Below are 10,756 nucleotides of genomic sequence, written 5' to 3'. Positions count from 1 at the left end.
GCGCAGGGCGGGGCTTCGCGGCCGCCGCGTAGGGAGCGCTTGTTGGTTCTATTTTGCTCTGTGCGTCAGAGCTCGCTTGGGGGCCGCTCCTGTGGTACCTGGTGTCAGCTATGGCGGATGCGATGGATTTAGGCAAAGACCCCAACGGGCTCACCCATTCCTCGACTCTGTTCGTGAGGGAAGATGGCAGTTCCATGTCCTTCTACGTGCGTCCCAGCCCGGCCAAGCGCCGGGTCTCGACGCTCATCCTGCACGGCGGCGGCACCCTGTGCCGGGTGCAGGAGCCCGGGGCCGTGCTGCTGGCCCAGCCGGGGGAGGCGGCGGCCGAGGCCTCGGGCGACTTCATCTCCACGCAGTACATCATGGACTGCGTGGATCGAAACGAGAGGCTCGACCTGGAGGACTATCGACTCGGCTCGGCGGCCGACCAGGCACCGGAGACGAAGCCCGGGGCCCAGGCCGAGGGGGGCGCCGCGGCCGCCGCGCAGCCCGAGCCGCAGCCGCACGGGGGGCGCATCGCCTTCACGGACGCGGACGACGTGGCCATCTTGACGTACGTGAAGGAAAATGCCCGCTCGGCGAGCTCCGTCACTGGCACCGCCTTGTGGAAGGCGATGGAGAAAAGCTCGCTCACCCAGCATTCGTGGCAATCCCTGAAGGACCGCTACCTCAAGCACCTGCGGGGCCAGGAGCATAAGTACCTGTTGGGGGACGCCCCAGTGAGCCCCTCGTCCCAGAAGCTCAAGCGGAAAGCTGAGCAGGATCCCGAAGCTGCTGACAGCGGGGGTGAGGCCTCTGCCGCGAACGCGGGACCTGCGCTGCACCTGTGCGGGTGGGCGGGTGGGGGCGGGGCACCTTCCCCTTTCTGAGAGGCATCCATGTTGGCGCGGCTGGTGGCGTCGCCCGGCCCTCCCCCGCCCCTTTAGACATCCGGGTAAAATTGCACCATTTTCTTAATCGTACTTAGATGTATTTTTCCAGTAACTAGGGAATTGACGTGGTTTGATGTTCAAAAGGTACAAAAAGACTATGTAGAGATACCTCCCCCCTCCCCTTCTTACGAACCACCTACCCAGTTGTCTTCCCCAGAGGCAGTGTACTGTTGACCAGCTTTTAGGGTTTCTTTTCCAGAAACTCGTTAAAAAAATATATTTCTCTGTGTTCTGATAGAGTATACGCCTTTTTAAAGGCATGCCGGACCAGTTTATTTCATGTTTTGGCTTCTGTGCGTACTCACCGCAGGTTTCATCAGTTGGAATGGTCTTGCTGGTGTCTGGCTCAGGTGAAGTGAGTTTTTTGGTTTTTTTCTTTTAAAGAATTTATTTATTTATTTGACAGACAGAGATCACAAGTAGGCAGAGAGGCAGGCAGAGAGAGAGGAGGAAGCAGGCTCCCCGCCAGGCAGAGAGCCCGATGCGGGGCTCTAACCCAGGATCCTGGGATCATGACCTCAGCCGAAGGCAGAGGCTTTAACCCACTGAGCCACCCAGGCGCCCCGGTGAAGTGAGTTTTTAATGCAGTTGAATTGGACGTGGGGATTCAGGTTGGTTAGGACTTAGTGCAGAGCTGTGAAGATGCTTCACTTCAGATGTAACCGGTATTGAGAGCTTAAACTGACAGACCCTTTTGTTTAAAGAAGCATGTGTATGTGTGTCGTCCCCGCCCCCGCCCCCCTTGCCCCTTTCCTTAGGTGACTGGCTATTCCATGGAACGCTTCAGGTCTGGGGAGGTAAATTTATTTCGAAGTTCAGCATGCTTAGTAGGAATTTTGTTTTTGGTAAAAGTGACATTTCAGATTCATTCATTCAACAGATATTTGAGTGCCAGACACTGTTATCCTGCTGGGATATAACAATAAGTAAAAGTCCCTGTGGTCATGGAACTTAACATGCTAGCTGGGCAGTGGTAAGTGCTATAGAGAAAAATAAAATCAGGGTAATGGCTGGGGAGGAGGTTGTTTTCTACAGGGTGATAAGGGAAGGCCCCTACATGCTTGAACAGAGACTAAAAGAGCAAGCCAGGTGGTTATCTGAGGAAGTGTTTCAGGCAGAAGGAGTATTAAGTGCACAGGCCTAGAGGTGGGAATGTAGCTGGTGTGTTCTTGGAGCAACAAAGACCAGTGTGGCTAGAATGGAGTAAGCAACAGAGAGTTCTGCAAGAGAGGACAAGGCTATGTGTATGGTTGGAGTAGATCGTGTAGGGCTTTGCTTTTAAATCGGTAGTGTTGGGACTACAGACAGGCCATTTGGAACTTTGGAGAAAATTAAGCTGGCTTCACCATACTCTAATATTTTGTTGATCAGATATTTAATTGTAAAGATTAAAATCCTAAAATGACTAAGAAGATGTGGATAAGGGGCGCCTGGGTGGCTCAGTGGGTTGGGCCTCTGCCTTCAGCTCAGGTCATAATCTCAGGGTTCTGGGATCGAACCCCGCGTCGGGCTCTCTGCTCAGCGGGGAGCCTGCTTCCCCCTCTCTGCCTGCCTCTCTGCCTACTTGTGATCTCTGTCGAATAAATAAATATAATCTTTAAAAAGAAGGAAAAAAAAAAGAAGATGTGGATAAGGGGGTGCCTGGCCGGCTCAGCCGGTAGAGCATGTGAGTCTTTTTTTTAAAAATTAATTAATTAATTAATTTGACAGAGAGAGAAATCACAAATAGGCAGAGAGGCAGGCAGAGAGAGAGGTGGAAGTAGGTTCTCCGCTGAGCAGAGAGCCCGATGCGGGGCTCGATCCCAGGACCCTGAGATCAGGACCTGAGAAGAATGCAGAGGCCTAACCCACTGAATCACCCAGGTGCCCCGAGCATGTGAATCTTGATCTCAGGGTTGTAGGTTTGAGCCCTAACTTGGGTGTAGAGATTACTTTAAAAAGAAAAAAAAAAATAACTTGAAAAAAAAAAGAAATATTCATGAATATATTTTAAGTTTATTTTTCAATTCTGGATTGTTTATTGATCTTTTTTAAAACCTGAAGTGCAGTTGGCATACAGTATTAGTTTCGAGTATGGAACTTAGGGATTCTACATTTGCGTACGTTGCAAACTCACAGTAAGTTAGGTTACTATCTGTCATCATGCAGGTTAATACAGTTCATTGATTGTATTCCCTGTACTGTACGTTTTATCCCCGTGATTTATTTATTTTATACCTGGAAGTTTGTACCTCTTGATCCCCTTCTCATCCATTTTGCTGCCCTGCATCCCACCCCACCCCCCATGTCAACCCTCTTCCATCTCCTTTCTCTGTATCTGTGAGCTTAGGTTTTGTTTAGTTTGGTTGGTTTTAGATTGCACTTATGAGTGAAATCACATGGTATTTGTCTTTTTCTGATTTATTTTACTAGTATAATATTCTCCAGGTCTGGCCATGTTGTTGCAAGTGGCAAGATTTCTTTATTGGGTTTGTTTTTTTTTCCTATCCCCAGCTGAGTAGTCCTGTGTGTGTGTGTGTGTGTGTGTGTGTGTGTGTGTGTACACGTGTACCTGCGTACGTGTGCATGCACCACATTTTAAGCCATTCGTTTTTATCAATGGACACTGGGTTGTTACTGTATCTTGGTTCTTGTAAATAATGGTGCAGTGAATGAAGGGTTGCATGTATCTTTTCACATTAGTGCTTTCATTTTCTTTCTTTCCTTTTTTTTTTTTTAAAGATTTTATTTATTTAATTGATAGACAGAGATCACAAGTAGGCAGAGAGGTAGGCAGAGAGAGAGGAGGAAGCAGGCTCCTGGCCAAGCAGAGAGCCCGATGTAGGGCTCCATCCCATGACCCTGAGATCATGACCTGAGCTGAAGGCAGAGACTTAACCCACTGAGCCACCCAGGCTCCCCACTGCTTTCATTTTCTTCAGATTGATACCACACAGTGGTATTGCTGTACTGTATGGCAGTTCTGTTTTTAACTTTTTGAGGAACCTCATTGGGTCTATAGTGGCTGCATCAACTCAAACTCCCCCCAGCAGTGCACAAAGGTTCCTTCTTTCTACATCTTGTTCAATACTTGGTATTTCTTGTCTTTTTGTTAATAGCCGTTCTGACAGGTGTGTTGTGTTACTTCATTGTGGTTTTCATTTGCATTTCACTGATGATTAGTGATGTTGAGCATCTTTTCATGTGCCTCTTGGCCATTTGTATGTTTTCTTTGGAAAAATGTTTATTCAGATTCTCTGTTTATTTTTTAATTGGAATTTTTTTGGTGTTGTTGAGTTGTATGCGCTCTTTATTCTGGGTATTAACCTCTTATTGGATGTATGATTTGCAGATATTTTCTCCCATTCAGTAGTTTGCCTTGAATATACTTTTTAATATTTGCATGGTGATAGTCCTGAAACCAAAGAGATTAAAAAAATTTTTCTTTGATTATTTGAAATTAAAAACTTCTCATGATAAAGTCAGAGAGCAAACTGAAAAAATAGTCCTAATAATGGCAGCATAGTTTCCTTAATGTCCAAAGAGCTTGTAGAAGTTAGTGAAAGGAAACTAATAGAACAATGAGCAAAAGAAATGGAACGAGGATTTTCCGGAAAAGGAAATGAATGGCCGATAAGCAAATGCAGTATATTGTTATTAAATAAAAATAAACTGGATCCTGATCAGAGGATCGATAGAAACCATGCCTGGACTTATGACCCATAGAAACTTAAATAACAATGTGTGTGGTGATGTTTTTCAGGAAAGGAAATCAGAGCAAGGAAGTGTTGTTTTTTATTTATCTGGGTACATGAACAAAATGGGTAATAATCTCTAGAGATATCTTTTTGGTAATATTTATGTTACATAAAATTTGCCATTTTAACCATTTTTAAGTGTTCAGTTTGGTGGCATTAAGTACATTCACATTGTCATGTAACCATCACCACCGTCTGTCTTCAGAACTTTTTCTTTTTCTAAAACTAAAACTCTGTACCCATTAAGACTGACTCCTCTTTGCTTCTTCCCCCAGCTCCTGACAACCACCCTTCTCCTTTTTTGTCTTTATGAATTTGGTCTGTCTACTTCATGTAACTGGAATCACACATTTGTCCTTTTTTGATTGGTTTATTTCATTTAGCACAGTGTCTTCAGGGTTCATCCATGTTGTAGTGTGTGTCTGAATTTCCTTCCTTTTTAAAGCTGAATGTTCTGCTGCGTGTATAGACCATATTTTGTTTATTTGGTCATGTCAAGGGACACTTGGGTTATTTCCATATCTTGGCTATTGTGAGTAATGCTTCTGTGAATATGGGTGTACTAATAGCTGTTTGAGACTCTGGTTTCATTTCTTTTGAGTGTACATTAAGAAGTGGAATTGCTGGATCATACGGTAATTTTATGTGTAGTATTTTGAGGGACCACCATACTATTTTCCAGTTGTATATTTTAGTATATATATATAATTGTTGTAACCACATCTAAATCAGGATACAGAGCAGTTACAGCACAGCTTTCTCCTGCTGCTCCTTGGTAGTCAGTTTTTGTTAAGTTGAAAAGAAAGCAGAATTAAATCCTTGGAGAACAAAGAGTAAAAGAGACACCAGAGGATGCTGAGCTTCAGGAGACCTTCCTTTCTGTAGATGATACATAGTGGCTTGTGGTGCACCCTCCTAATTGTCTTCAGTGGCTGGGAGAGCCGTCTTGCCCAAAGTCTTGTCATCTTAGGATGGCTAGCATTTAGGGACTGATCTATGGGGAATTGTGTCATGGCTTCCTCACCTCAACTTGGCCAGCTCCAGATTTCCCCATGGTTTCAGCTGAGGCTTTGTTGGAGCTTTTTCACCACTCAACTTCGCTCCCATTCTTGCTTTCTTCTCAACAGGTGTTTTGCAAGAAGTGCACCCTACTAAACACCTCTGTGTTAATCTCCATTTCATAATCTGCCTCCCAGAGAAGAGAACCCAATTTATGGCACGATTTTGTTAATTTACACATTTATAAATAGAAAGCAAAAAATGAATTACACTTCAAGACTATTTTTATTTTATGTATTAGAACCTAGGAAAAATATCATCATTTGGATAGTACAACTTTTCAGAATCAAGGTGGAAATTTTTGAATATGCATATCTTATGTTCTTCAAATCCTTCAGATCCAAAACTGGTGTCTTCTAATAGAAAAAATGTACAGGCTCACTTCTGGCTAAGAGCTCATAGAGCATGCATTGTATTTTTGATTTCTGTAAAAGAGGCTACTTCTAATTTGGTGGTGTTCTTCTCTTTAATAGAACCACAGAATAAGAGAACTCCAGACTTACCTGAGGAAGAATATGTAAAGGAAGAGATCAAGGAGAATGATGAAGCAGTCAAAAAGATGCTTGTAGAAGCCACCCGGGAGTTTGAGGAGATTGTGGTATGTTGACTAGATTTAACTTCTCCCCTACTTCCATTCTTCTTTAAAATTGGTTATTGAATTAACTCTTTTTGTACACCTAAGGCCCAGCAAGGTAAGGGTGGGGGTGGAGGAGAGGGAGAATAGAAAGTGGGATTGATCTTGGTTTCAGATATGTAGCTTGGAGGTTTTGGTAGGAAAACTTCACAGGGGGAGAGGGAGAAAAATCGGGAAGAATTATTTTTAAACCATATAAAGCACCCCATTTCAAGGACTCTGTTCTCAGTTTAAGGTTTTCAAAGTAAGACTGTGGATTTATCTTTTTTTTTTTTTTTTTAAGATTTTATTTATTTGTTTGAGAGAGAGAGAACACCAGCAGGGGGAGAGGCAGAGGGAGAGAGAGAAGCAGGCTCCCCACTGAGCTGGAAGGCCCATGTGGGGCTCAGTCTCAGGACCAGAGATCATGACCTGAGCTGAAGGCAGACACTTGCCATCTAAGCCACCCAGGCACCCCTGGATTTATCTTTTAAATAAATTATCTTTTAAATTTTATTTTAAGACTTTTTAGGAAAATAAATGTAATATTAAAAGAGTTTAATTTAAAAAAAAAGAGTTTAATTTTTTTAATAAGCAAGTTTAGCTTTTTGTGTACTTAGGGTAGTTTTGGGATATTTTTTAATGCTTCCATATTTAGTTGAGCTTCTGTTAGTCAGTTGGAATCCCATATTTAATCATAGTTAGAGGGAAAGGTAGAAGCTATAAAATAGGAGTAATTTAAAAGAAAGTCCAAATATATGCGCATATCTTCTCCAAAAAAAGGATTTTGTAAATTAATTTTTTTCTTATTAATAAAGGAAAATGATTAGGCCTCATTGTAAAACAGGAAAAAAATGTAAAGTTCTGTAATTGGTGAGTGAAGGAATGCACACGAATTGGCAGAATTTAGAGATTGTTGTCTTTTGTAGTCTGAGGTTTTTTTTTTTTTTATATTTGGTCTATTATCCATATTTTTTAAAGATTTTATTTATTTATTTGACAGAAAGAGCGATCACAAGTAGGCAGAGAGGCAGGCAGAAGCAGGGTCCCTGCCAAGCAGAGAGCTTGCGGGTCTTGATCCCAGGACCTCGAGATCATGATCTTGGGCTGAAGGCAGAGGCTTAACCCACTGAGCCACCCAGGCGCCCCAATCCATAAACTTTCAAATGCAAACATGGTTTACCTAGTTCTCTTTTCACATAATATGCTTTGTAATGTGCCTAAATGTAGTACAGTGTGGAGGTCCTAGTATGGTTGTGTTGTACAGCTGTGTGTTTTGAGTACTTACGTGAAAGTATTAGTAGGTATAGGGGATGTAGTGATGTGTAGAACAGAGACAATGTCTGCTCTTATGGAGCTTACAGTCTGGGAGCAAAGTCGAACTTTTAACAGATCATCTAATGAATACGTGTATGCACAAACATATTTTTTAATATTTAGTGTAGCTTCTAGTGTTTTGTGGGAATACCGTAGTTATATGTATACATATATGTGCACGTAATGTATGCATAAGCACTGCATATTTTCCACCTACACACACATGGTCACTCCCCCCTTAACCCATTGTCTCTAGGTATATGTAAACACATCCAACATGAATAACATAAGAAGGAGCATGATGGTACTGAAGGTACTGAGGGAAGTTCAGTGTGATTGGCGTGAAAAGGACAAAGCAGGGGGTGTGTGGTTGAGAGAGAGTAGATACTGAAAGAGTAAGTTGGGACTTGGTAATTAGGAACTGGTCATATTCATCACTTTCTCTAGGTTGACGAGAGCCCTGATTTTGAAATACACATAACAATGTGTGATGATGATCCACCCACACCTGAGGAAGATTCTGAGACACAGCCTGATGAGGATGAGGAAGAAGAAGAAGAAGAAAAAGTTTCTGCACCAGAGGTGGGAGCTGCTATTAAGATCATCCGGCAGTTAATGGAAAAGTTTAACTTGGATCTGTCAACAGTAACACAAGCCTTCCTAAAAAATAGTGGTGAGCTGGAGGCTACTTCCTCCTTTTTAGAGTCTGGTCAGAGGGCTGATGGGTATCCCATTTGGTCCCGACAGGATGACTTAGATTTGCAAAAAGATGATGAGGATGCCCGAGATGCATTGGTCAAAAAATTTGGTGCTCAGAATGTAGCTCGGAGGATTGAGTTCCGAAAGAAATAATTGACAGGATAATGAGAAAAGAGAAAACATGTGGCAAGTGAGGTTTAAAAAAAAAAAAAAAAGACTTGTGATCACTGGACTTCAGAGATTTGTACATTGGAACTGACACTTGTCTTCTGACCAATGCTGCCATTGCCCTGCATAGGCTTCTCTGTGAGTCTTAGATTTTGTAGCCAAGCAGAGTTGTGTAGGAGGCTAAAAGTAAAAGACATTGGATATATTTAGAGCTGTCCGTGGCAGTATCAGCATGTTTCTGAAAGGAAAATCTAAACCAGGGGGAGGTTGGCCTGTGTAGTAGTAATCCTTTTCCGAATGGATTCCTTGCTATATTGTTTCAGGAGCTAGGGACGGTCAAAGGAGGGAGATTAGGAGATGGGTCTTTCCGGGCAGCATGAATAAAGAGCTTCCAGTCCTTTGGTAGAAGCTCCTCTAGATTGTATAGATTCCAAATCAAGAATCTAGAAATGTGGAAAGTTTTAATTCCAAGGCCTTGAATACAGACTTCCCTAAACCCTTGCATCCTCTCGTGAGCTCTGATTTCTCAACTGCTTTGAAGATCCCGTATTCCCTTTGCTGACTTACTATTTGGGGACCTGCTCCTTGGCTGTTCTTTTCTTCCAGTCTTCGTCGGTCATACTTGTGACACATCTTTCTTTATCACCCAGTTTTGTTTAAAACAGACACAGAACCCTAGAGAGTCTTAAAAACAGTCTTACTCAGTTACTAGTAATGTGTTTTTATTTATTGAAAATAGTTTGTGCTAAGGATTGTGTTAGATTTACAAATTAGTGAATTGATTCCTCTTTGTTGTGTTGCTTTTATTGTTGAAAATAAATAGAACTTTGAGTCTCCAAGTGTTTTTATTTGATTGTGTTCCAAAACATTTTTAATGTAAAAACCATGAAGGAACTGACATTTTTTGGATCTTAATTAGGTCAATAATGAACAGAGTGGTTTCATTTTAGAACTAGTAGGCTATTACAAAGATGCTAGTTCTTCGGGATGAAGAGAGAATGCAGAGAGAAGATCCGCATCAAGGACTGTGAGAGAAGGCAGAACACCGTGAACGCTGAGAGCTGGAGTGGAGAGGAGCGAGTCACGAACCAGCAGGTGTGGAACAGAAGGAGTCGGTGCCCTACCCATGTTCTCTGGGCATTCACCATTCCAGCATATCCCATTGATAGGAGTCCCATGGCAAGTGCCTGCTTGAAGCTTTCCCTCTGCTTAAAGTGCTGTGGAGTTTAGTGCCCCCGGGAGTGGCTTTCACTCGATGTTGAATGAGAATTAGAGGATGCAGACCCATTGTCCTTGCTGTCCAGAGAAATGACACAACTGAATCTTTGAGAATTAACTCCTGAGTGGGATAATGGTGCCCATGCCATCTGTTAGAGATTCCCAGCAGAAATAAGCATAGTGGCCCACAGTGGCAGTCTGTGTGTATGTGCGTCCTGCATAGGCTTCCTTCTCTTGTTTCACATCTCCACTCCCCTGATCAGTACATCTTGAAATCATCAGTTACACACACAGTTGTAGAGTTCAGTTCTGGGGAAACCCACCTAAATCAAAATGCTTTACTTTGTTCTTCTCTTTCGTATGTCGAAAGGCTACAACTGCTCCCAGTAGTACCTAGCTCACTCCAGGAGTAATTTTTAAGTAGATATTGGGAAGGATTGGGTGGTGGGCTTTTGTTTAAAATGTGTTCTCACCAGGGGCATCTGAGTTGCTTGGTCAGTTAAATATCCAGCCCTTGATTTCTGCTCAGGTCATGATCTCAGGGTTGTGAGACTGAGCCCCATGTTGGGCCCCGTGCTCAGCACAGAGTCTGCTTAAAATTTTCTCCTCCTGCACCCCCCACTTGTGCTCATGCGTTTACACTCTCTCTTTCAAATAAATAAATAAAAATGGAGATGTTATTTAGGTTGTTTATAATCTAGTAAAGTTACTACAGCTTTTATAGGGCTAGAAATTTCAGTTTTGTCAAAGTCTTATCTAGACTCCTAAAAGATGTGTAAACTAAAGCACTCATTGTAAACTAATAACTTTGCAATAACTGTTTTTGCAGTTTCTCTGGCTTTTCTTATTTTAGGCTGAGAGATATATCTGGGGAAACAAATTATCAGAAGTATTTTTTGGAGCACAAGTCTAAGCAAGGAAAATGAATTGAATTTTAATGGTTAATCATATTGAGCTACGGCTGCATCTGCTGTAAAGACCAGCTGTTCAAGTCAGGATACCTATCCCTTGAG

At 42.5% G+C, this 10,756-nt stretch overlaps 1 protein-coding gene across 1 annotated transcript; it reads left to right on the top strand.

The window, feature by feature from the left end:
- Nucleotides 1–15: 15 nt before the first annotated feature.
- Nucleotides 16–9,361, top strand: LOC123931813 (TERF2 interacting protein). Its single transcript, XM_045989408.1, has 3 exons — nt 16–786; nt 6,202–6,326; nt 8,106–9,361. The coding sequence occupies exons 1-3, from the start codon at nt 111–113 to the stop codon at nt 8,508–8,510; spliced, it is 1,206 nt and encodes a 401-aa protein (XP_045845364.1). The 5' UTR covers nt 16–110; the 3' UTR covers nt 8,511–9,361.
- The last annotated feature ends 1,395 nt before the right edge of the window (nt 9,362–10,756 follow it).

This window comes from Meles meles, chromosome 19, assembly GCF_922984935.1.
Source record: "Meles meles chromosome 19, mMelMel3.1 paternal haplotype, whole genome shotgun sequence".
Taxonomy (NCBI): Eukaryota; Metazoa; Chordata; class Mammalia; order Carnivora; family Mustelidae; genus Meles; species Meles meles.
This window is presented reverse-complemented; position numbering and strand designations above follow the sequence as displayed.

Excerpts from the sequence above, each read along its gene's own strand:
- LOC123931813 (XM_045989408.1), top strand. The coding sequence starts at position 111 with ATGGCGGATGCGATGGATTTAGGCAAAGACCCCAACGGGCTCACCCAT. Across the intron at positions 787-6,201 it reads CGAAGCTGCTGACAGCGGGG|AACCACAGAATAAGAGAACT; the intron begins GTGAGGCCTCTG and ends TCTCTTTAATAG. Across the intron at positions 6,327-8,105 it reads GGGAGTTTGAGGAGATTGTG|GTTGACGAGAGCCCTGATTT; the intron begins GTATGTTGACTA and ends CACTTTCTCTAG.